Source organism: Rhea americana, unplaced genomic scaffold (genome assembly GCF_003343005.1).
Source record: "Rhea americana isolate MKP2758 unplaced genomic scaffold, rheAme1 scaffold_151, whole genome shotgun sequence".
NCBI classification, from domain to species: domain Eukaryota; kingdom Metazoa; phylum Chordata; class Aves; order Rheiformes; family Rheidae; genus Rhea; species Rhea americana.
The window spans coordinates 210,704-236,326 of NW_028185606.1; the positions used below are offsets into that span (position 1 = coordinate 210,704).

Genomic DNA, 25,623 nt, shown 5'->3' on the forward strand with positions numbered 1-25,623 from the left:
GCAGGATTATCCTTCTGAATAACTTCTAAAGTACCACCTTTTTTCTTGTAGCCAAGACAAGACTTTTTTGTCGACAGCTGTTCTCTAAAATTCATTATTTCATGCATCTTTATAAAATCTAAATTTCATGCATCTTTATGAAATCTAAAACAATGTTAAAAGACTACAAAGGTAATTCTTCCAAATGCAGCTGTTTTCAGCTTCTTTGGAAAAAAGAAAAAAAAAAGATCAAGGAAAACAAAAGGGATGCGCTTAAGCACTGCCTGAATACTGACAGAACTAAAAGCAGTATTCTGCATTTCCTTTAAGGTAYGATCTCTGTAACTTTTGCTACTTTTTACACTAATCAGATCTTATTGAATATTCTGATACCTACYCAAAACCATCACGTGCAGTTTTAATGTTTTCCACATGTATCAGGGGCTTTGAGTTTAACAACTAGAACTGTTTCTTATTAAGCAAATGTCAAGAATTGAACATGACGTTCGGCCGAACAGTCGTCAAGCCTATGAACAGTTCATTTTTSCTGTTGTATCCAGTCAGGCTGCCTTTTTATTCCCAGCAACACAAATCAAGATGTATCAGTCTGAAAGAATCTTTCTTCTAAATGAAGCCCGGTACTGTAATAACTTGAAAGGCATCTTTAGGCTCCGTAGTAAAAATGTTTGATTTGCAATTGCCTGCTGAACTCGGGCACAGCCTGTTGCCATCTGGTACCCTCCCTCTGAGGGGCAAACAACCTTTCCTTGTTCCCAGCCGTGCTGCCTCCCTACCCCCTCCGTCGCTGGCGGGTCCGGATAGGAAATCCGAAGGAGGAGTTTTGCAGGCTCGCAGTGACATCATCGGGGAGCTGAACGCCCAAGTGCTGTGCGCTCGTTTAAAAAAACCTGTCCAAAGGGGATGTACATGGAATCTGGGTCAGCTGTAGCTGGTTAGTGCACTTCTGCGTGTGAGTGTGAAACACTGCATCCTCTTCGCTGGAAGAAAATACACTGGCATATTAATTGTTTTGTAAAARTGATGTAGTTAGCTTGGTTATCGCACGGAGAAACCCAATTCCTCAATGCAGCTTGGATCTAAYGGAGAAAGACAAAAGCAGTTTTCAACTGCAACTGCAGATTAACAGCCCACAACATCGGGTAGCATAAGAAAACGCCAAGTTGGTCTCTGGATTTTGCATCTACTACAGAAGCAACGCAGCTGCACAATTTTTTTCTTGGTAAGTTTTGAAGTTATTCTTACTTGCAAGCTTCATTTTGAACCATTTGCAAATTCTATGTGCATCTATCATCTGCACACATCCGTGTGCAGACCCAACTCTCTGCCTAACAACTATCTGATAGTCTAAAAYACGAAACTCACTCTTATGGCATTTGGCAGACTCTGGGAACTTGGAAAGAATTAAAGACAACTGGCCTAAGAGCAGAAACTAGCTCATTTTGTTTGTGAAGATGAACAAGCTTTAGCAGTTTAGCTGTAAAGCTTGTGTAGATTGTACTATACACAGTTACAGAAAATTAACATTGCCAGATTCTTTGCTAAGCATATTATTTGGTATTGTGAACACAGCAATAATTCTGATCCTACCACCAAGCAAAAGCCAAAATTCCTCTTGATTTCAGGGAAACTAGGATTTTACTCAAAATCAGAGCATAGACCTAACATTACTAGAACTAGGAAATGGATACCTCACTAAAACCACCGTAAAAAAATCCCAAGTAAATCAACGCACACCTCTTAGTTAATTTTTAGCATATCTTTTCAACTAATTTTTAATAGGGACTTCTCAGATCAAAATCTTCAAAAGTAGCCTGAGCTGTACAACCAAAACACCCGTCATCATATAAACATTCAGAAAATAATTCTATTTGTATCACAGGCAATTGTGCAGTTGAAAATCCAAAGAAATTACTGGAGCAGACACTAACCCCTTCCTTCAGCAAYTTGGGGAATAATAGGGAAGTTAACTGTACCTTAATTTAGCAGCAGTGTTCCTAAATAGATTTATAAAGATGAATTTAAAACAATGAGCATTCATAGTTGAATTTTTGGTTAAAGTACAAACCAAGCAATGCATGTGTTTCATGAACATGAAATGCAGCACACAAAGCAACAGTGTGCTAAGTGGAAAATAAAGTTTTTGTTACAGCTCTTTGGAGGCAGGGGGAGGGGGGGGAAGGATGCAGTTGCGAGCCAAAGATTAAAAACCAGAAAGCTTTTCAAAAAACACACAAAACAGTACAGAGAAAAACCTCCCAGAAGTTAAAACAATTTTCTACTGTTTGCCTTTTTTCATGCTGTCTTTGAAATAAAAATACAGTAAATAATCCAAAACAATGCAAAAGAATAGAAGTTACATGTTTGTATTAAACTCTCAGAAATGTGTGCAAAATAAAAGAAAATGAAGGGGTGATTCTAAAGAGAGAGAAAGTGTTACAGAAAGCAAGCTTAATTAAAATTTAGTAGCTRTGGAATGAAACAACCCCTGAAGCAGTCTTAACAGAAAAATGGATCCTTTCCAAGTTCTTAAGCATTTTTTTAAGCTATCCTTTTTGCTTCTCTCCATATTTAAAGAGAATAATCTAAACAAACAGAAAAAAAGAACTTTTGAAATCTACTTTGTGTGCTTTGAACACCAGGCTCCACTCATTCATCATTATCCAAGCTTTTGCTGAGCACTGCTTAGAATAATTCCTAAATCTTTGACAAAAGAAAACAGCTGAGTCAATAACTTTAAAGCAAAAAATAAGTCTGCAAGAATTTAACTCCTTCTCCTTTGCTGTCTTCTAACTTGAGTTCAAATTTTAAAATGATAATTTTAAATAAACAATGGACTAACATTACGGTGTTGCCAAAAGACAGCTCTGAAGCATAAGAGAAAAACATTCCATTTAAATTTTACATGAATTTCAGTCACAGTAAAAAAATCTTAAATTTTGCAACTTTCATTSTTTTCACTATCATTTTACAAGTTTTAGTTTGTTGTTCACAACATACTCTATCTAGTCCTTGAAATTTATACACCAATGAAGCAAACTTCTTATAGCAAACATTGCCAAATGCTTAATATCTTCAATATCCATCTGATAGGGCATTCTAGATCACCTAAATAACACATTTCTGAACACAAAATGCCCCAGTGTGTTGTGCCTGCTTGTTAAAATGTTGCAAACAAACATAATTGGTTCAAAAAAATTAAAAGAACCTCCAGCCGCCAAAAAGCTAAGCATTGCATAAAAATAACTTCATAAAAACTCTGAAAGAGTTAAGATATTTTACTGTATTTTCAGAACGTCTACTAAGACAAGCTTTACAGAACTCTTCTGCAGAGAGAATTTGTAAGAGTCTGTCAGTTTATGGAGGACACATTTTTCAATGACTACTTCAAAAGCACTTGAAGATTTTTAGATTTCTTTTCCTAAAAGAAATCAAGATTCCTGTTAGTATCAGAGAAGTAGAATTCTGTGGCTCAATACATTGTACAGCCGACCAAAAAAAAATCAAATCTGTATTATTCCTGGTTTCTAGTCAATACAAACAGAAGTAATCCTGTTACTTTACCAAAAGCAGAGTGACTTGTTGGAAAAAGGCTTGTTTATACAGGGAAAAGTAATTCACAGAAGTACACAGATACTGTATCATCAAAACTCCTTGCAAACRTTTCTCTCCTATAGCAGGACTGCTTCCCCAGCCCAGTTCAAGTTCTGACGCTACAGACACTGTCTTACCAGATATCATGTTTATGGATATCATGGAAGCATCTTTATTCTCAGTAGTATCATTTATTTCTGTTTTTAAAAAGTGGCTATTCCTCTTCCTGTTGCATGCATTTAGAAACACAGGCTTATATAAGAGGGCAATGTCAGTATTTATCATTTGACTTAATAAATATTCTGGATAAGGATACATACTGAGACCATGCACTGAGATCCAAGACCACCAGATAAAAGCAGTCTGTCAGCTCAAAAARAACAGAATTTCTAGTCTGCGCTGCAGGGCTCCGAATTCTACATCTTGACCTGACAGTCACAGCATTTCAACAAGTACTTTTCTATTTAGACAGTTAAAATATGTCATACTATTTTTTTGGGTAATATACCCCAAGCTGTAATASTTTCTCCGTGAAAGTTAAAATGCTAAAGCTTCCCTTTGCTCTCAAGTGGAATTTTGTTCCTTATTGCCAATTAAGTATGGCTTTTTAAAATAACATATCAGAGTAATTTTGGAAATAGATTTTTTTTTTGGCATGAGGATCAGTGAAAAGAAACAAGAAAAAAGGAAAAGGAACAGTATTAAGCTCGAAATGTTATTGAAGTCCTACCACAACTTTGAATATTTTTAACATAATCATTATGAGGTTTATTGCGCTGACACGAGCAGTTCTAAATTTTCTTCTGCAGATGCAATAAAGCATCAGCACGCCAGAACACGTGTAATACCACCTCCTCAGACATATGAGGGACAAAACTGAGGGACAAAGAAACATGGCAGAACCAACTAAGTAAAGGGATCGTGTCTGCTAATTTCAAAGACATGACAGCTCAYGTTAAGTTAGATATTGCATTTTAGAGTTAACAGTATCTGCAGTCACTTTTTCCTCTTGTTTATTTGTCAAGGCCCGCGTTTAGGTTCTTCACYAGTACCACCACAAGCAACTCTAAGCTTGCATGGCAACTTTAGACTGTGGCTCTACGTGAAGCGATCCCTGAACCTCAGCCACTTCATCCCACAGCAGTTATGGCCCTTATTAAGGCATAAACAAATATTCAAAATGACCATATACAATTCATTAAAAGAAATGTGGAAAGCAGACTGCAGCAGAATAGCTGATCAGACAAAGCTGCATTGCAACATGCCTGTTTTTGAAAGATTCATTTTTAGTTCTTGTGTGTTTGAAGGAAGTTAAATGTGCTCTTTTCATCCCCCAGCCATTCCGTATTTAAACAACGGCACTGAAACTTTAACATCAACTACACATAGGTTATTAAGGAGCCACTGTACACTGCAAAAGCAGAAACACTAGRATACTGGACTTTCACTAGCTTCACCCTTAATGTGTCAAGAAGTCACTTTCCTGCATCTGAAAACATTGCATGTAAAATACTGAAAAATAACTTAAGAGGACCAAAAAGTTCCAAAGTCCAGACAATTCAGCTCCTCTTCGTTGAGCGCCACACACAGTCCCATTTCCCATGTTTGTAGCCACAATTCGTGTGAAAGCACAATGTAATGAACTTCCAACTGAGCACTGCTCAACCGTTATACTAAAGTCTGAAACTACCGGAGAAAATCAGGTGGTTAGTTCCACCAAGCGATGCTTATCCGATTTTTTTTTTTATACAGAGTGTACCTTTAGCAGTCTAATATTAACTAAAATTGTTTTTGAAAAAACTATTTACCTGTAGCAGCTCATACACCAGAACAGTTACTACATACTAACAATAAAATATACAGGCATAAGTATTTAAACATAAATGCATAATTTTCAAACTTCTGCGTATACCCAGTATTTATAGAGGGTAAGAAACAATTTTCAGTATGCACTAAGACCAAATGCTTTTTCTTCCTCCCAGAAGCACAACTTGTAACACAACTGCCAGCAAGACAAGTTATTTTTTAGACTACAATAGACTATTCGACCAAGATTCCTAGATCGAAGGGCCGACTGTACGTACAGCAGGCTTTGAAGGTGGTAACCACTGCACTTAATCAAAAACTAAAGATTAGACACGCTCATTCTGAAGCGGACTGGGTATCATTCGCAGCAATAACATTAAAGCCACTAACAGAACGGCAAGTAGCAACCGGCCACAAAAGCCACCGCAGCTCACGAGCTGGGCAGCCGAGGGGAAGGCAGCACTACTACGCCGCCTCTCCTTCGGGCAACTGTCTCAGGATTGCCAAAYGCACTTGAACTTGAATTTGGCAGGGACAGCATGAAAAGCATGAACTTTCTCTAGTTTTATTTGATTCCTCTTGGGAACCATACAGAGGCCTCTGCACAAGGCCTTGTACGACGGTACCAGYAGACTGGAAAGACAGATCAAGGGCTGATATAAGACAGAGGAGAGTGATCCGCTTACAAGGTATCAGGCAAATAACATGGAAAAAARTTTTCCTGACTTGAATACTGCTGTTTGAAATCTTAAACATGTAAAAAGACAAAAACAAGTCTTAAAAATATTCGAGTTTTTCCTCACTGCATTTTATTTTTTTCACACATTTTTTTTAAAAACACTACTTTCAGAAGGGCAAATGACGCACTCCAGTGTGGTATTTATATTCATATTAACACACCTGAGACTTCAGTGTTATTTGGATTAATGATCTCATAAAAGAAAAATGAGATCATAAAAGGATTAATGTTCTTATAAAGAYGTCAGGAAGCAGAACGACAACAATTTAGAAACATTTGTCTCAGAAGTTAGCTAAGTAGACACACACGTATTGAGCAAACCACAGTATATGTTCTCTCCTCCACAAATTTAAGGGTACTTGAATGCATGATTTTAATCAATAAATACAACTATATTAGACTAGCCTAACACTAATACCAAAAGCAGGTTAGATATGTAATTTCACATTATAAGTCTGTATGTGTGCATGCACCTAGAGTAAACTTGAAAAATGTATGTATGTGCATAGATAGGTGAATAGATGGGTATATAGTGAATACATTTTATATACGTGTGCCCTTGTAAACCTAAATGAGCAGAAAGGCCAGATTAATCCAAATTACAAACATTCCAAATGATAAAAAATTTTAAGACTGCATCAACCACCTCTGTCTCCCTACTTTCATTCTATGAAGATATTCTGCAAGAACTGTAAGTTTTATAACCTCATRCTTTAGTTTGCACTGATTACAGATCTAAGCAAATTTATAACAGAAACAAAACACAACCTGAAAAGGAATGTCATTTCTGGAAGCGTACTCATTACAAATGCCCTAATATAGCTAATATACAAATTTTCAGGGCTTGCTGCTCAAAATAGAAAGCTGTTCTTTGAAATGCTATCTGATGGACTAACTCCACATAGCAGATTCCACYGTCCAGTCTACATCCACATGGCACGGCAAACCCCCATCAGATTAGATAGTTTGGCCTTAGTTATAGCCCAAATGCAAGGAAGTGTTTTCCTCCAGAACAGTGCTTGATATAATGAAATCTGAAATTATTTTATCTTTGATCTGTTCAATAGTCTCTTCTGAAAGTCATCASCCTTGCTTGAAAATGAAGATATTTAAAAGGACTTTGGGTGTACTACTGTTCCTCCTGTTGTCTATTGGACGTTGTACAGAACGCTCGAAGTTTAATAAAACATCCCAACGGAGGCACCCTCGTTCAGCAGACAGCGGAGAGGAAGGAAAGAAATGTGGTTACACATTCTTGGTCCCAGAACAAAAAATTACAGGGCCAATTTGTGTGAATACCAATGGACCGAGTACTGGTAACAGAAAAGATGAAGTCACAAGAATGGACATAGAAAACTTGAAGGACGTGTTGTCCAAGCAAAAGCATGAGATTGATATATTGCAATTGGTGGTGGATGTGGATGGGAACATTGTGAATGAAGTAAAATTACTGAGGAAAGAAAGTCGTAATATGAACTCTCGGGTCACTCAACTCTACATGCAACTCTTGCATGAGATAATTAGAAAGCGTGATAACTCACTTGAGCTTTCCCAGCTGGAAAACAAAGTCCTTAATGTTACAACAGAAATGTTGAAGATAGCTACAAAATACAAGGAGCTYGAAGTAAAGTATGCAGCGCTAACTGATCTTGTAAATAACCAGTCTGTGACTATCTCTCTATTGGAAGAGCAGTGCTTGAGAATCTTCTCCCGACAGGACACCCACGGGTCTCCACCTCTTGTTCAAGTGGTGCCACAGCACATTCCCAACGGCCAGCCATACCCTCCCGTTCTTTTGGGAGGTAATGAGATACAGCGAGACCCAGGTTATCCTAGAGACAGAGATGTAAGACCACCACCTGATCCAGCTACTTCTCCTACCAAAAGTCCTTTCAGAGTTCCACCAYTAGCTTTAATTAACGAAGGTGAGTTACCTATCTCTACTTATCTAACCTGAGATTTCTTCTTTCAGAAAGACTCTCTAGACCATGCAACTAGAATGAGGAATAAAAGTACCTGGCACAGCTAGCTCTTTCTCCCAATTGTGATTTTCTCCCCCTACTCTCCCAAAGAAAGCATCAGGTTTAATTTCCCAAAGAGTCTACTCTTAAGCCATTGTTGCATGGGATGAATACAAGGGAAGAGCTGATGCTCAAAAAAAGGAAAAAAACACTGAAGAATTTCTAACTTTCATCTGCAAGTTACTGGGTTTTTGCATATTACAGCTCCAACAGCTGAGGTGGATTTATGGAAATGAACATTCAGTTTTAGCATATGCTTTTTAACACTGTTTCTTTGAAGATGCCTATTAGTTATATGTTACAGCATTTGGCAAAAGTGAATGCAAAAGCAGCTAATTCATATTAAATTGAAATAATTTTAAATAGTTGCCTGCATTTGCCAGAAGTAATTCATGTTACAAGAACTGTAGTCTTACTCTAAACTGTTTTAAAATAGAGACCTAAACCCACCAACACAATGATGCAAGGAGGATTTTTTGGTTTTTGCTTTAAATTGTTGGTTGAAATACTAAAGAGAACAAAGTAAGTTTGAAGTAATTCAGTAACAGATGATCCAATCAGATACAGTCAACTTTGAAAATTTAAAATGAGTAACTACATTCTCAGTAATTTGATATTGGCAGGGGAAGTGAGTTAAACTAATACCATAAATACTATGGAAATACATTCAGAATACTATATCACATTCTCAAGAGTTGCACTTTTCAGGTCATTGCACAGATTMATTTAGCACTAGAAATAAAACTAGTGATGAGGAGAAAACGTCTTTCCAAGTTAAACTCCCTGATCAAATCCCTGAATGCTATCGTGATTCTCAAGTCTGACAGAACTATAACTTGTTTTTCTGAATCCTTAGATTTATCACATTTTCCTCAGGTAATCATCTCTGCTCTTTCTTTTGTTAGATTACATAGCAAAAGCCTTCTATTTTTTAAATTGCCTTTAGTCATTTGAAAAGTCATCTTGGTTCCTGAGATGAAGACACAGTTACGACTGTTCTACAACATTACAGGCAACTAGCTGCYGATGTAAAGCAATTATTTTTATTCGGGGTCTGCAAAAAATTCAGGCACAAGCCCAACCAAAATGCCAGATGTCATGAGAATTTAAATCACACATCATGATACAAAGGAAACTACTAAAAATAAAAGCATTACGTTAATGTCTGGTCAGACAAAGTATAATGCTAAAAAACAGTGATTTCCTGTTTCCCAGGAAACTCATTCTTTAGAGTTTTGTTTAAAATACATTTTTTTCTCTCTTCATATGCTGGTTGTACATACACTGAAGCAATAGCACTACATTTTTCCCCTAAAGTATCCTCCACAGGTTTTGCTCCCTCTTCCCACTCCTGCAAGTTCAGATTTCGCATCCAAATTTGCAAGAAAACACAAGGGAATCTCAGGGAATTTTAACAATATTCAACTTCCTTTATTAATATTTAAGTCCTGACTTAAACTCTAAGTAGTGGTTTTTGCGGTGTCTTGGGAAAACAAGAGTTGAGAATTACTGCAGCTGGCAGAGCAATCAATCATTAAAAACAAACACAATTTATCATAAACTGCAAGACAACACCTAGTTATCTCTGAGGTTTGAAATTAAGATAAACACGCTTAATGGAATACAGATGCAAAATGGTCTATGCTATTGAAAAATGAGGTTTCCGGTTAAAAGATAATGACTATTTATATAAATTATAAAGACATTAAATAAGACAAATGAAAATCAAACAGTCCCCATTAGAAACTGGATTGTCAAAGACTTGATTATGACAGAACAACTGGATCAACAATTTAGGATATTTCTCCTATCGTTTTTGAAGAAATTTTACCTTACTTGCACGCACCAGAAGTTTACAAAAGGCTCAAAATGCATCTTAAAAGCGTGCAACAACTTTTGTTGTACAACTCAAAAGATAGGGGGAACAGAAGGATGAGGTCTTACAGCAGGAGAAGTATTTCAACTTGCATAGAAGTTGCTCTGTAACTTGAGGAAAACATGTTCCTGTGCATGGAAAAATTATTTTCATAATTTTCTTAATCACTGGAATAATAGGCAATGTACCAAAATCAGTGCCACTATGTTGCAAAATAACTTCAAGTAAAAAAAGGATACTTGAAAATTCCACACAGAGCCCACTCTGCTGCTAATATAGCTATATAGCTTATAACTTTTTTTTTTTTTTTTTTTTGGTAATGCCCAGTTTTATCTTGTAATTTTCCTTTACTGCTGCCCCCAAAATATTCTCTATATAGCTTAAAGTTAACAAGCCTGATTTCTAAACAATCTGCCTACGACAATCTTTGGCATCCTAAATTAGGATTCAGTCATTATTTACTAAGTTTCCAACTTCAAATATTGCATTACTTTTCCTCTCTACCATCTAGTTTATGTTAAAATACGATGCGCACCAAATCATTATAAGTGTAACAATTTTAGAAGAGAAATAGTTAACAGTCAGGTCACCTTCACAAAGAACTCTAACTTCCAACACATTAAAAAGCTAAAAGCCAGTTTCATCTCTAGGTCTGTGTGTCCAGACTGTTATAAAAGATTAAATAATGCATTGAGATGCATATCTAAASTTTTAACATCAGATCATTTTCAGTTTACTTCCTTGGATTTTAAAAAAAATAAAAATAAAAAAAAGGAAATCTTAAAACTGTTACAAATTCTGAAACACTAGTGAGGATTAGTTCTGAAGAGACTCTTAAAACTAAACAGCCATGAGTATTGATACTGTTGCCCTTGTGATTACAGCAGCACTCGAGTAACCGGGCAGAATTCAGTGCCGGGGGTGGGGGGACAGACGGACAACGTTAGAGGACACACGACTGCATTTCTGTATCACTCCSGCACTGAAAGCTTGCCAGCCCGCTCCACGTGCTGCCCGCCGACGCGCCCGCAGCGTCGCGGTGCACGCGCCGACCGCCGGCGGCTGAGAAGCAGCGAGCCGACCCTCGCAGCTAGGCGATCTGGGATGTTAAGAGCTGTGTTTCCTGCTAATATTGCATTTATGAACGGCAACTACACAGACATCATAGCTAATCACATTTTAAATAGGAAAATTACACAGCTTTTTTTCTTTTTTAAAAAATTAGTGTCCATTCAGACCAACAGCGTGGGGAATCTTTCACAAGTGTCTGCATTTCCCATGAACAAGAATAAGTGGATTAGTTCTTACACCACAAACTTAACACAATTACATGTAGTAAAGAGTTTGCTTTTGAAAAAATGTTTTAAGACTACAAATCAAAAGTTAGAATAAGGAAATTGAAAAAATCCCAACTTATGTTAAGCACAGACAAATCCAAACATCAAAAGGYAGACAAGTTACGGCCTGTGACCTGAATGCCAGCTGAATTTTGTAAGCGATCCGTCTGTTATATAAGCAGTTTAGTATATTTGTCTGCCTCTAAAGCTATTGAAAATCACCCCAATATCTGCTTGGGTCTGTCATGGAGAAGCAAGTCCATAATTCCTCCTCCAGAAGAAATCACATCACATAATATCTAGCAGATCTATTGAGCTAACCTTAATATTCAGTCAGTGTTATAAAACGATACTACTTTTTTTTTTCACTAATGCCATTATTTCTTTACAGTAATACTTCTAGAATGACCCATTTAGTTATACAGCATCTAAATTTACTTCAGGTAATACATGAAAAGGAACAAGACAGAACTAAGCCCAGGGAATTATATATTCACTGTATGAGCTCTGCAAGGTGCACAAGCTGCACAGAAATTCTGATTACRAACACAGGAAAAAGCACTCAAACCAAAAACTACCATACTACTTTCCCAAGTTATTATTCCATGCTTGCTTGCATGTTGTAAGAGTGACAAAACCATCATCAAATATTGACAGTATAAAACACAGCAGCACTTACAACAGTCTAGGCTGAGTGCCTGCCACGTTCATGGGGAGCACTGTCACAGCCAGCTCCGAGTAGTCACCCTCATTAGGCACATGAGCTGTTTTCACTCTAACACGCTATCTTTTTAGGATTTCCTGTTGATTATGGATTTATGCAACCGTCAGCGACTATCGATTTGCTTTTCTCATTGAACCTCAATTTGTGATGAGGGTCACTTGTACTCGAACTCTCCTTTGCCTGAGGAATAATCACAACTGTCCTTATGCTTCCTTGCACATCAGCTTCTCTTGTGACTGATAAAAAGTTCTCTATGCTTTCAAGCAGGTTTGAAAAAAAATCAGCCTTTAAATGTTAAATAGTCAGTAATTATTTTCAGATWTAGTGAGTTCGTATTTTCAAATACAGGCATCCACCACTAACAAGCCACCAGAACATAACCTGCTCTTCATTATTAAATAACTGATCTCTAATCAACTGCTTAAAAGTAACAGAAGTAACGACAGCTGGCATAAAATCTGTTCTAAAAGGTGGGAAAAATAAAAAATTTGAAAGGCAGACAAAGCAAAGCAAAGCGCTTAGAGGTATGTAAGCTGCATGCTTCTCAGAGTGGCTAGATGCTCTTCTGTAAAYAGTGAGACAAGTTGCAAACCCAGTACGCACACGGCTAAAACAGAACCTTCAAGCAGGGCTGTCAGCAGCAACAGCGTCATTCTGGAGCTGTAACCCTTAGAGGAAGCCAATGAGCTCTACTAGCTGCTCAGAAGACCCTTCTCCATTACATATGCACTTTCTTCACTAGTAGCCATCCACACATCGCACAAGGACAGCATTTGAAACATATATAGGTTCCTATCTACAGTTAATAGGGTTAACYGGGAAACGGGAAGGTACATAAAGGCAAAAAAGTTATGTAGCATAAAATATCCTATTTCACTAAATCCCATACCTGTAGACTTCGACAGTATGTCTCCTACAAAAACTCTCCATCTAAAATTGTGTATGTATTCAGATGTGTGGAGATTTGGTTTGGGGATTTTTTTTTTAATTCAACTAATATCAAAAGAATGCACTAGGGCAAAGAAGCAAATTTACATCAAACCTTTGTTAAATGGTACAGAAGAAAATAGTTAATTAAAATCACAATGCATTTGAATATCAAAAGTCAGAGCAAGCATTTTTTAACATGGTATATAGTTACAACTTTAGTGTTGGTAAGTGAAATGTATTATCTGTTCAGTAAATTAATGTTTTTGTTAAAAATATATACAGGATACGAATGTATTTTAATATATAAGTACGCAATCTAAGACAATATTTTAGATCATTTTCCATGGCAGTTTTATATTTAGTTATTATTGGCTTTTTATTACCTCCGAGTCTCTCACTGACGCACAAAATATTCAACAATTTATGTACTGCTTAGCCAAGCTGGAAAACTTACAGTACCTCTTTTCAAAAAGGTCCATTCAAAGATTGTCAACAAGCCAAAGAAGCTGGGTACTCCAATAGCGGGATTTATATGATCAAACCTGAAAATAGCAATGAACCAATGCAGTTATGGTGCGARAACAGCTTGGATCCTGGAGGATGGGCAGTTATTCAGAAGAGGACAGATGGATCTGTCAACTTTTTCAGAAACTGGGACAGTTACAAGGTAAATTTGGGAATTCAAAATCAGCAGCTTCATTTTGGTGCAGCCATGATTACATCATCCATTGCAATGAGGAGGGTGCTAACATTTCCAGTGCAACTGCTCATTGCAAGTGTTTGTACTGAAYGGTAAATACTGAAATGTTGAAAATAAAGCATTAATTGCTTAAGCTAGACAATTGAAGTGACTTGTACAGAACAGACATCACCAAGAATCTCAGAGGCAAACATATTTCAGCAGGAATGTCATATTTCACTCAAATGCACTACTTTGCATTAACTAACTTGCGCTCTGAAATATTCTGCATTTGTAATGCAGAACAGGGCTGTGGAGAGATGTTGTTCTAGAGAATGACTTRGAACTCATTGATTACAAAGACTTAACTAAACACATGATTTCTATTACAACACTGAGAGCTACAGCACAGTACTTGAAAAGCTGAATTGTCTCCCCTATGACCAAGCAGTCTCAGCCACTGGAATTATTCATTGAAGCAGACTAACAGTTTTGCAGGATCAAGGCCTCAACTTAAGAATGTTCTTAGTAATGAATTAAGGGAAATCACCTCCACCTTTAGAATTAACATTGAAATCTCCTGAAGACACAGACAGGGCTGGTAAAAAAGAAACGGTCTTGTGCATGTATCCTGAGCTAAGCTCTGCTTTGCATAGTTTAACTTYGGAGTCCAAATTTCAGCAGGACTACTCGTGCGCTCAAAGTTATGTGTACGTTTAGCTTGCTTGCAGGCCTTTAGAGACATTTGGGATCACAGGACTAGCAGGCACCATATCTAAGGCAGCCACTACATGCTGCTTTGGAAATTACATGCTAGACGGGAAATGTGAAAAAAGTTTTTTTATATCGTAACCATGCTTTGACCTCACACAYATAGGACACATTTTTTTCCCTCTGATACTGTGATCGCTTTAAATGGATCCACAGTTACAATGTGCTTTGTAATCAGAGAGAACTGAGCTACATTTACATCTAACAATATCATATATACAAAGGCAATGACAAAAAGATTACCATATGGATTTTCACTTTTACATTCTTGAAATTTAAATATTTAAAAGGGTATTCTTAGTAACTGCTCAAAATCTTTACTTCTCTAAGCACAAACTCACTTATGTGATAAGGTAGTTAAGGAGTTCAGTTACTGCCTTATTTCAACTACCTAAAGGTGCACTTTTGTGAGCAACCTGGGAAAGTGAAGACTGCATCCCYGACAAAAGGGGCAGCCTATTCCTTTCTCCCTTGCCCACATTTCTACTTCTTTGCCGATCTGCGTGGCTGCCCAGCTACAGCAYTGATGCAAGGGAAGCACTGCAAACGTGGCCAGGAGCCAGGAGAAAAGCAGCACTACCATTTTTGGCAGCAGTACGATCCTAGATCAACTTAAGCCACTCATTAAATGTCAGCTCGAGTTAGAAGCCTAGACTATTTACTTACTGGAGAGAGAGACTCCCTCAAAGTGATTCAATCCAGGACATTAACAGCAGGCCCCACATAATCGATGGCCATAGAAAGGAGGGTAGAAAGATCTCAGAAACAACAAAACTTTAATAGATACCACTTATGTTGTTAGGTGATGTAAATACCTACTTCGGCTGTAACTCCAAAACACCCACAGTGGTTTTTCTCAGGAACAAGAGATAGCAGGCATAAAATATCACTTCAAGGGTACCATGCTGGTAGTCCACAATTCAACAGAAAAGTATCTTTAGATCTCACTTCTAATAAATCTAGYGAAGACTACAGACAAATTACCTGATTAAATCTATAGTAAAAACAGTATTTGGTATACRAAAGGCAACAATAGGTTATTCAGTTTGAACACCAAGATTGTTAATCTACATATATCTTTTCCACCCTAAACCATTTCACTATTCATACGTTCTTACAGATCCTGTTTAGTGTACCATGAAAAATACTGTTTCAACTCCCTATTCTCTATACTTYAAATAAGCAGAGGACGTCACAGAAAATAGACACGGCTATTTTTGCTGCCTGTACTGATTTTGGTAGTACCTTATATTGTGAGCAGTCCAACTGAGTAAATGGCTAGTGCAGCAGAATAAAAGCATTTAAATGCATGGACTGAACAGTCATTCAGAAGCTTAAAAGACTTCYAGTACCCAAGTTCCCTTGGTTTATAATACTTCTGCTGATGAGTGTTTTGACAAACAAGACAGACTAAGCTAACATCACATTCTCATCTTTTGCGCAGAAAGGATTTGGAAACATTGACGGAGAGTACTGGCTGGGACTAGAAAATATTTACATGCTTACCAATCAGGATAATTACAGACTACTGATCGAATTAGAAGACTGGAGCAATAAGAAAGTCTATGCAGAATACAGCAGTTTCCGCCTGGAACCGGAGAGTGAATTCTACAAGCTGCGCTTAGGAACGTACCAGGGCAACGCAGGCGACTCCATGATATGGCACAACGGAAAACAATTCACAACACTGGACAGAGACAGGGATATGTATACAGGTAAGGAAACTATTAGGTAGGGGAAAAGTGAATACAACAGCTATCACTGTGGCGATACCACCTTTAATGAAAGAATACAATACACAAACCACGGAAATTCCAATAAAAATTCTACAGAAAGATGCTTCAAACAGATAATGATAAAAATCTCACTGACAAGGCCCCCTTCAAGCTACTGCACAGTTCAGAAATTCAGATTATCATCTTCACTGTAGGTACCCTTGAGTAAACTCTGTATTCAGTTAAATTACATCCTTACCACTTTCACGTGACTGAGGTCAGAGCACCATTCCGGGTGAGGTCTCGGCGAGCAGTGCTGCGGCCACCTAACAGTAATCACCACTGACCAAATCTTCTGAACAGCACGAAAAGAGTTTCAGCTGTGTGCAGGTTTAGTTACACACCAATACTTGAAAAAAGGGCAGGTCCCTTTCTTTATTTCCTTCTCCTTATGAAGGGAGGCATCATCTAAAAGGGATATTCTGACCAAAACAGTTGTAATTACTAAACTTTTGTCTTTGCAAAACTGTGGCTACTTAGGACCATATCAAATGACGTAACTTCCATTTAAATATTTCTAAACAGTTCACAATTTAAGTTTCCTAAATGCCAGCTCATGGCAAGCACTGCTTGTAGTCCGAGAAAAGTCCACCTCCTTAGTTTTCAGCTGTCGCATTAAATCTGTAGTTAAAAAAAAAAGCACACTAGGCACATCTGTATTGATCTCCTCTACTGGCAATGATACTAAAGAATACTTAATTTAGGTAAAAGCAACAATTGATATGAGCACAAGAGGATCCAAAGTGCTTCAAACCTTCAAGAATAACACACAACACAGAAGAGTTAACCTATACTATTTCTCTTCCTAAATGTTGAAGTTTACCTATTTCTTTCTGTTCCACAGGCAACTGTGCTCATTTTCACAAAGGTGGTTGGTGGTATAACGCGTGTGCACATTCTAACCTTAACGGAGTGTGGTACAGAGGAGGCCACTACAGAAGCAAGTATCAGGAYGGAATTTTTTGGGCAGAGTACCGGGGAGGTTCCTACTCCTTGAAAGCAGTTCAAATGATGATCAGACCTATAGACTGAAAATAAAAATCCCACAGCGCTCAAATGATTGAATAACCTTCAAGTGCTTGAGTTCCCCAAAAAATAAAATATTACACTTAAATGAGTGTTTTGCAMAATCTGCTTCTGCAAAATGCAGGTCTACAATTGTTTTTTTCTTGTTATGCCCCTCCCCCCTTTTAAAACCCCTTTTCTACTGTGAGAAACGGTATTTTTAAAACAAACAGATTTGAGTAACTCAGAAGCAGGTGATTGTATTTGCAATGCGTATTTACTTTGTTCTAATCCAACATGCATTACATAAACAGTCATTAAAGCTGGTAAAAGAAACTACAGATAGGACAAACTAAGTTTTCATTTAAAAAGATTAGCCTTTTCCAGATCAACTGAAACCTCAAATATAGATACGTGAACTGGCATTGTCTTGCTTTAATGTGAAAATTGATTGGTTACTTAACAATTTATTTTAAAATTGTTAGGATTACTTTCAAAGAAAATTACATTACTGTTTAAGGAACTGAATACGTTCTAGCTTTGCCAGAGATATTTTGCAACAAGCAACTATTTCAAAATGAAGTGGTAAATTAAATACAAAATATATAATTTCATAATGGTGTAGAGAATTCCTTAAGATCCGCATAGCCTACCTTCTGTAAAACACTTCAGTAAAACGTTCCTAAGATAATTGTAGAAAATGGTTGATAAATTTTAGAATAGCAAATTACTTCTCTACTTCTTACCTTCATATTCAAAACTACAACATAACATTCTATTTAAGCAAAAATATTTCTTGATRCACCAAGCTCAGATGGCAAAAAAGTCATGACCTACCATTTACAGATCCCTCCACTGCTCCAAATTAGGAGTAATGAAAGCCAAACAAATGTTCAGCTATACTAAAAGAGCGATACTGTAAATATTTATAAAATGAACTTTTCCTCTAAGACAGCTTTATAATACTAGAGTAAAACATCCAGACTAGAAATTAGCTCCGAGTGTATTCTCCCTGTCCCCAAACTTGGGCTGCTCTCACGATACACAGATTTCCTTTCTCCTACAAACTTAATCATTATAACTTGCGTTATATAAAGTTTTAAAARAACAAATTCCCAACAACCTTCCAGAATTAGTATAAATAAAAAAGTAAAACATAGCACAAGGAGGCAAAATGAAGAAGGATGAAAAATCAATTTATGAGAAACACTACAGCTCTTACATATCTATGAATGGAATCCATTTCCCTCTCATCAATTAGGACTTCTAAAATATTAGTGTGGTTTGGTGTCATAACAGCAGTCACACAGGTTTTCCTTTCCAAAGGGACACGTATACAATTGATCCTCTAGCTTGAATTTTTGACTTTCTGGGTATCAGTTTTCTGCAGAAATTAACATGYAATTGAAGAAATTAATTAGAAAGTAAATTTCCAACTTAAGTACAGGATACTGCARTAAAAAAAGATACTTTATAATCTGAAGCACAAAATGTTCACTTTAAGCACCAGTGTCTGAAACTAAAGCTTTCTTCCTGGTTTATAAAGTTACTTAATAAATTGTACTTAGTCATACATCTTAATCTTTTATGCTATATTACAAGAAAATTAAACACACCATTTTAAACTGCAGCTAATATATTTGTTTTACAATTCAAACAGTCCTTCAGGATTTTMTGGAACTTTGGTCTCATTTAACCTAAGAAATCTTAGCAGCTAATCAAAAGAGGAATCAAATCTTGTTACACTTAAATGCACTAAAATTCATAGCCATGAAAAACAGTTTCTAATTCAAGAGGGAAAAACAACATTTTGSTTTCAAAATGTCTTCTCTGGACTAAATAAAGCCTCGTTGATATTATAAGGCTGCAAAGGTTGTAGTTAAATCTGTCAATGAGATCAGAGGCAACATATTTCAACATTTGAGAGGTAGAAGGGGGAAAACACAGAATTTGACCTAGCATATTCCTTTCTCAGACCCCAAGAATTTTAACTGAAACAAAAGCTTAAGATTACAACATTGCAGATGTTCTTCATTTGGACAATCTACAGCCTAATCTTTTTTCTATGTCAATGGGATAAAAGAGCACTTCAGGTAAATTTAAAAGCTGAAAAATATCCTCTGAAGCATTCCTTCAAGAAATACTTTTGACAGCTTTAGTTTTTTCAATCTATAGACTTCCTCTCCTTGGAAGAGAACTTACTTTTCCATAAAAATCTACCTTCTGCTACAGAAATGTTTTATTCAAACAGTAAAAAAAAAATAATAATAATATTTTCTACAAACCCCAGAACAAGTGAAATTAGCTCCCATTCAGCCTTTAAGTTAAATGTTATATATTTGACATCTAAAACAGGTAGTCTCTCCCAGCTTAAAGTTACAAGATGAGGTTATCTAAACCTTATTATAAAACATACATGGTAAGCTCAGGCTGCACAAATACTGGGCTCTAGAAGGAAAGAATTCATTTTAAGTTGCCAGTTTAGGATTACAAGTATCACTTCTTATTGAGGCTGGTCCACAATATGTATGATAATTTATTATTTTCAAAAACTTATACTCTTCCAAATTTCAACCTTTGGGTTGAGTTTTCTAATGACTTCTGAAATTCAGAGTTTTTGCCTCTGAAAAGTTTTTCAGAAGAGGCTGTAGCATCCCTCAAACTTAGTGCCCCTGAAATTCAGAAGCAGTCTTTGTGTCAGGATATAGCTTTCATCATTCCTGTGTTATCAATCACATCTAATCAAATTCCCTTGAAAAGTTTAATCTGTACTAAGATCTGACACACAGTTTGCACAAATATTTCTAAAGTCTACTTGCAAGCATTATCACTTCAGTCATATAGTGAATAGCTGACTATTCAACAGATAAATGTTTTAATAACCTGTTTTTAGCTTTCTCATTTTGGATACAACTCCTGAAAGACAGACATAAGAAACTGTATGTTACAAGACAGCACGCCTTCGTTAAAGTAAAGATCTTATTTCCAGAGACATGGCTCAATTGTTTCATTGTGCAATTTCAAGTTTGTCAGAATTAAGATGTTCTTTCAGAAAGGTCTTTTCATCCTGTGGCAAAACATAATTCACATATTCATGTAATATTTTCCATTTGCTTTGGCTATTTTAGTTGGCAAGGTGACAACGTTGATGACTTGCACCAGATCAAGTAATGTGGGCCTAAGGCTGAACATCTGCACTGGTGTCACCCAGCTCTTAACATTCTTGTTTAAGTTACGAGTCCATGCATTTCTCTTCCTTGCCTTTCTGTAACTTTGGAATCACATCTCTCTTCTTCCTGCAAGGAACTGAAATATCCTACGGGCATTTTTTCCCTATTTAAAAGTGGAAGGACATCTTTATCTTATCCACAGTTAAGAAGCTGTATTAAGAATAAGATCAACACTTCAGTGGCTCAGAGTTCACTTCCACAGCAAGGAAAAAAAAAGAAAAAAAGAAAAAAAAAGAAAAAAAAAGCATTTAGGCTTCATCTTACAATCCTAAGACATCAAGGAAAACTCTCCACGCTCATGTTTAGATACYGGACTGCACGATGCAAGTCTAGTTGCTTCTGAAGGGTAAACACTCATCCTGGAAATCATAGCTGAAATTCCTTTATATGCACGCTCCCTGCAATCTTCCAAGCAAGGTCCATCACAAGCAGTTCCAGCATTGCTCTGGAGGGCCTTCACAACGGCAATCATTAACCTGTGGAAGGCTGGATTCACTGTGCTCTTCTATGAGGAATTCAGAAGAACAGTGACTTCAGGTTCTCTGTATCACCACTGAAAAGAGCTCCCCCCATACCTGTCTTTTCCATGAAAGGAAACGGACCTCACAGGAATTCCCTTCCCCAGCACATGCTATTAGTAGACTCTCAGGTAGCAAACCTGCAAGAAGCAGCACTATTCCCATAGATAACTCCAATACTGGATGTAACAGCAGAAAAAACCTACAAGTAGAAAGTTTCAAACACTAAGTAGAGTAAGTAACTTAAGTTGCTTCTGTTCCATACTCTTGTTTCATTAGAAGAAATTCCTTGGAAGGACATTTTAGAAATATTCTTGCAAATCTGCTGAAGTCTAACTGGAGATTAAAGCTTTGTTCAAATGAGAAAAAATTTGGCTCAATGGCCAATCTGCCAAGATAGATCCTGAGTTAGCATGACTATGATTGCTTTCTAACCAAAGAGAGAACTGAGCCACATTTAACCCTATCAGTAACTAACAGAAGTATCATATATACAAAGGCAACGACAAAAAAGATTACTACATGGATTTTCACTTTTACATTCTTGAAATTTAATCATTTAAAAGGTTTCATCATTTAAAAGACTGCATTCGTTGGCATTCATTATTCCTTTGGAAAATAATATAAATTAAATAAAAAGGCTTGAGGACATTCTTCAGGTCATTAGAAGAATTTCATTAGAAGAATTCATGCTGTATGAAACCAGATAAAACATTAACTACAACCGGTTTCAGCAGAGTGAAAGACTAACACCTTCCTCCTCACTCGAAGTAGAAAGGAAATACACRTTTATGTCTTCAAAAATAACCAAGAAGTCAAGCCCAAAGCTTATTCTACAAAAGCAAGACAGGAAATTGCTACTGTATTTAAGGGGTTCTTGTTAACAGAGCCAACTTAAAATACTGTTTTCCAACATTTTTGCTTTTTATACACACACACACATCTATGCTTGCACAAAAAGGAAATCTTTTTAAAAAAAATACCAAACAAGTATACCAACAGTGGGTTGGCTTGAGGCTTTTATAACCAGCAAGGAAAAGATTTGAGTCTGACTTCACACACATTTCATAAATCATAATATTTATAAATATATTATATACACGATTTACAAAATGTATATATATGTGTGTGTGTATGTATATATATAAAAAAATCCGTAAAAGCTTCTGGAAAGCTAGAAACTGCATTTCTGACCTACACAGTAGGCGTATGTATTGCGTGCACACACGAAGGGAGAGCCGCAAAGTAACAGGCTGAAATCACACTCACATTATGCTTGGCTGCTTCTTTGCCCCTTTCAATTCAGGCCCAGTTTTAGCAGCTATGTCACCAAGCAGGGTAGCCTGAGACCGCACGCTACCCCAGCAACTTTCACACATGGACTTCAGACAAAACAGGCTCATGCCAAGTCTGTCACACTTCCATTCTAAGTGATACCAACCACCCACTGCTCAATACATCAAAACACAGAATTAGCAGCTGTTAAGATCACGCTGGAATTGCTGGATTTTTTGGGGAGCCAAGAAACAGGGAAGCAAAAAGCCTACAGAAAGAAGAACAAACTCCACAGGAATGCTTGGGATTGAAATTATTATTGGTTCTCCACAGAAATGTATTTTTCTAATTGAGCACAAAACATGTAAAAATTCAAGCAACTTCACAAAATAATAAGTTTAATACATATTTTAAATGTACCATCCCAGATTCTAATGTCAGTGAAGGTCTTGCCCATTGCATCAAGCTATGAAGCAATCAAAACATCATGACAGGCACACGGATCTCAATTTAAAGAATGTCAAGTTAAATAAAATAGCCCAGCTAAATAGAGGAGGTGCCTCGCCCCTCACYCAAAATAAGAGACTTCAGGAACAAAGGGATTAAAATTTCATGAACYTTAGTGACTGCAGGAGGTCATCTTGAATGTAAATAGAAGAACAACAGGTATCTGTTRAAAATATCAACCATCTTTTCCGGAAAAGGAAGCAAATGGGAAAACATTTCTTCAGTTTTATGTAACTACTAACATCTTAGGCAATCAAATAAAAGTTACATAAACTTAAGAGCACACTGGTCACTAAGCAAACTAAAATATTTTGAGAGATGTTGAGTAACACTAGATTATCCTGGCAACAAAACCAATACACATTGAACAAGAACATATTCATCAAGTTTTCCCAAATATACAGCACTATCACTTACTCATAGTTATTCCATATAGCTGAAGCAGGAATAGCAATCCAATTYCTATCATCACTAATGCAATTAAATGTAACAAAACCTGCAGATTTTAGCATGTTTCAAACCCTAAGATCTATATCTATCTGATTTATAGCTGATAATATAGGTGATTTATAGCTTCTCATTATTTAAAAGCCATCATTACTGTAACAGTCAAGTATTTAGTTCTCAAAGARCACTACCAGGCCTAACAGTTTAAGTACTTCTCCAGAAGTCAATCCCCACATCTACACAACATCAGGGAAAATCATTTCCTAGAAAACTGATACTGTATGTAAAACCTAAATCGTTTGGGAGAGTTAATAGAAATTTCTTTCTGAAGGTAAAGAAGCTTTTGCTTGCCATACACAGAGTATCGAAACCAACTAGATAGTAATAGATTCTCTGCTTATGTATTGAAAGAGTTTCATGTACTGCTTAAAAGAGTGCTCAGTTTCTGTAGTCACTGGAGAAATACGCTTTTCTTTAATGCTCTCCTAAGAAATAGTTCAGCTTACCTAAATAAGGGATACATGGAGTCATCTTCAAGCTGCTGATATAGTCTCTAAGCCTTTTGTAATTATCTTCTTTACTCATTACATACTCCAGCTTTTCAAATGTGGCTTTATCCTTCCGACTCAGTAACTAGAAATTAAGCAGAAAACAGATGAGCTAAAGCTTGACCTTTACGATTTCTCTTTTGCCCTTAAACAGATTTAATTTTTTTTGCTTTTTTCTTTAAAATACGACATCTCTAAAATTGTAGCATTTACTCTCCAAGGATGAGTACTTTGAAAATTTACAGAGAAAACGAGCTAGTTTGGGAGTTAATTTTAAATTAGCCTTAAAAAGTAAGTGTTGGTGTCCTAGAGGATCCTTCTGAAATAACACTAGTTTTCCTAAGAGTCACCCAACTGAAATACATTGCAATTTCATGTCTGCCCACACCTGCAATATTTTAAGGCAGTCATTTATTCACTGCAATTATCCATAAGTTAATGTTTCTTCTTTAGATGTTGAGAAGTTTTTACACACAAAAACCCAACTTCCAAAATATGTTCTCATTCTTAAGAGCTTCTCAAAAAATTTTCAAGACAAAATAATAGCATTAGGATCTGATAAACACCTTTAATTAAAMTACAATTTTAAAAACAATGAATGCATATACATGCATAGCCACCAACTTGATGGTCTGGAAAGGAATAAGGATTTGACCTGTTTTGGGTTTTTTTCTTCTTCAGAAAGTTATGACAACCTGACTACAGACTGTTGTATTTTGCTCTGCCAATAAGCAAGCAGTTGACTTGTGGTATCACAGAAATCTCCACTTAGAATATAAATTTTAAGTTCATGGATCTCCTTCTTCGTCCCTCGTTCCCTCCCTCTCCCCCTCCAGATAGTCTTGTAGAGAGCTTAGTTGCTGTTAATTCTGGGACACCAAGTAAGATGGGACATATCTAGTTGAACTACTAYTGCAAAACCACATTAAAGGGCTTTACATTAATTTAGAGCTAAGATTTAAAGGGTAGAAAACATTTAGTATAAACATTTTGGCAGAAGGCTCACTATTCTAGTCTCCAAGCTGTAATTTCACTGCCATATAAAAATCCCCAGTAGTGCAAAAATTATATAGACACAGATTGTTACGTTTTTATACATATTCCTTTTTCTTTTTCAATTAAAATTGACCTATGTGATCATGGTAGTTGAAATGAAATGCCTCTTCCGTAAAGCTYTAATTTCACGGTTTAAATAACTGTTCTTTCCAGCTACGATTTCTATACTTTTGTCTTCATTAGGATAACTAACACACTGGCAAACTGAACACCAGCTTTCAGAAGAAAGTCACTTCAAAAGAGGGAATTGTTTTCCGAGATACACTGCTCTCTGTCATTCCAGCACTTTACACCTTTAGCTTTGGCATCAGTTTTCAGATGAGCAGTATCTCGCATTCAGTAAGACAGCAGCTATCTGTCAATTCCAGGACAAAGAAACAGTAGAGATGTATGACTGCTTTGCAACCATAGAATCATAGAATCAGTAAGGTTGGAAGGGACCTCTGGAGATCATCTAGTCCAACCTCCCTGCTCAGCAGGGTCACCCAGTGCATGGTAGACAGGGTTGCAGCCAGGCGGGCCTTGAAGATCTCCAGAGAAGGAGACTCCACAACCTCTCTGGGCAACCTGTCCCAGGGCTCTGTCACTCTCACAGGGAAGAATTTCCCCCTCATGTTCAGGCAGGACTTCCTGTGCTTCCGTTTCTGCCCGTTGCCTCTTGTCCTGTCACACAGGGCAACTGAAAAGAGTTTGTCCCCATCCCCTTGACACCCTCCCTTCAGGTACTTATACACATTGATAAGATCCCCCCTCAGGCTTCTCTTCCCCAGGCTGAAGAGGCCCAGCTC

The 25,623-nt window shown here is 36.9% G+C and overlaps 2 protein-coding genes across 7 annotated transcripts in view; one reads left to right on the plus strand and one right to left on the minus strand.

The window, feature by feature from the left end:
* Positions 1-25,623, minus strand: part of RALGPS2 (Ral GEF with PH domain and SH3 binding motif 2) — a 123,131-nt gene that overhangs the window by 35,161 nt on the left and 62,347 nt on the right. For all 6 annotated transcript variants that reach the window (XM_085299618.1, XM_085299613.1, XM_085299617.1 and 3 more), the window contains one exon: positions 23,738-23,864. In XM_085299618.1, coding sequence (XP_085155744.1) covers positions 23,738-23,864 — 127 coding nt within the window. The remainder of the gene's footprint in view (positions 1-23,737; positions 23,865-25,623) is intronic.
* ANGPTL1 (angiopoietin like 1) lies at positions 815-20,244 on the plus strand. Its single transcript, XM_085299619.1, has 5 exons — positions 815-1,219; positions 7,204-8,061; positions 13,498-13,691; positions 15,919-16,189; positions 17,094-20,244. The coding sequence occupies exons 2-5, from the start codon at positions 7,236-7,238 to the stop codon at positions 17,279-17,281; spliced, it is 1,479 nt and encodes a 492-aa protein (XP_085155745.1). The 5' UTR covers positions 815-1,219; positions 7,204-7,235; the 3' UTR covers positions 17,282-20,244.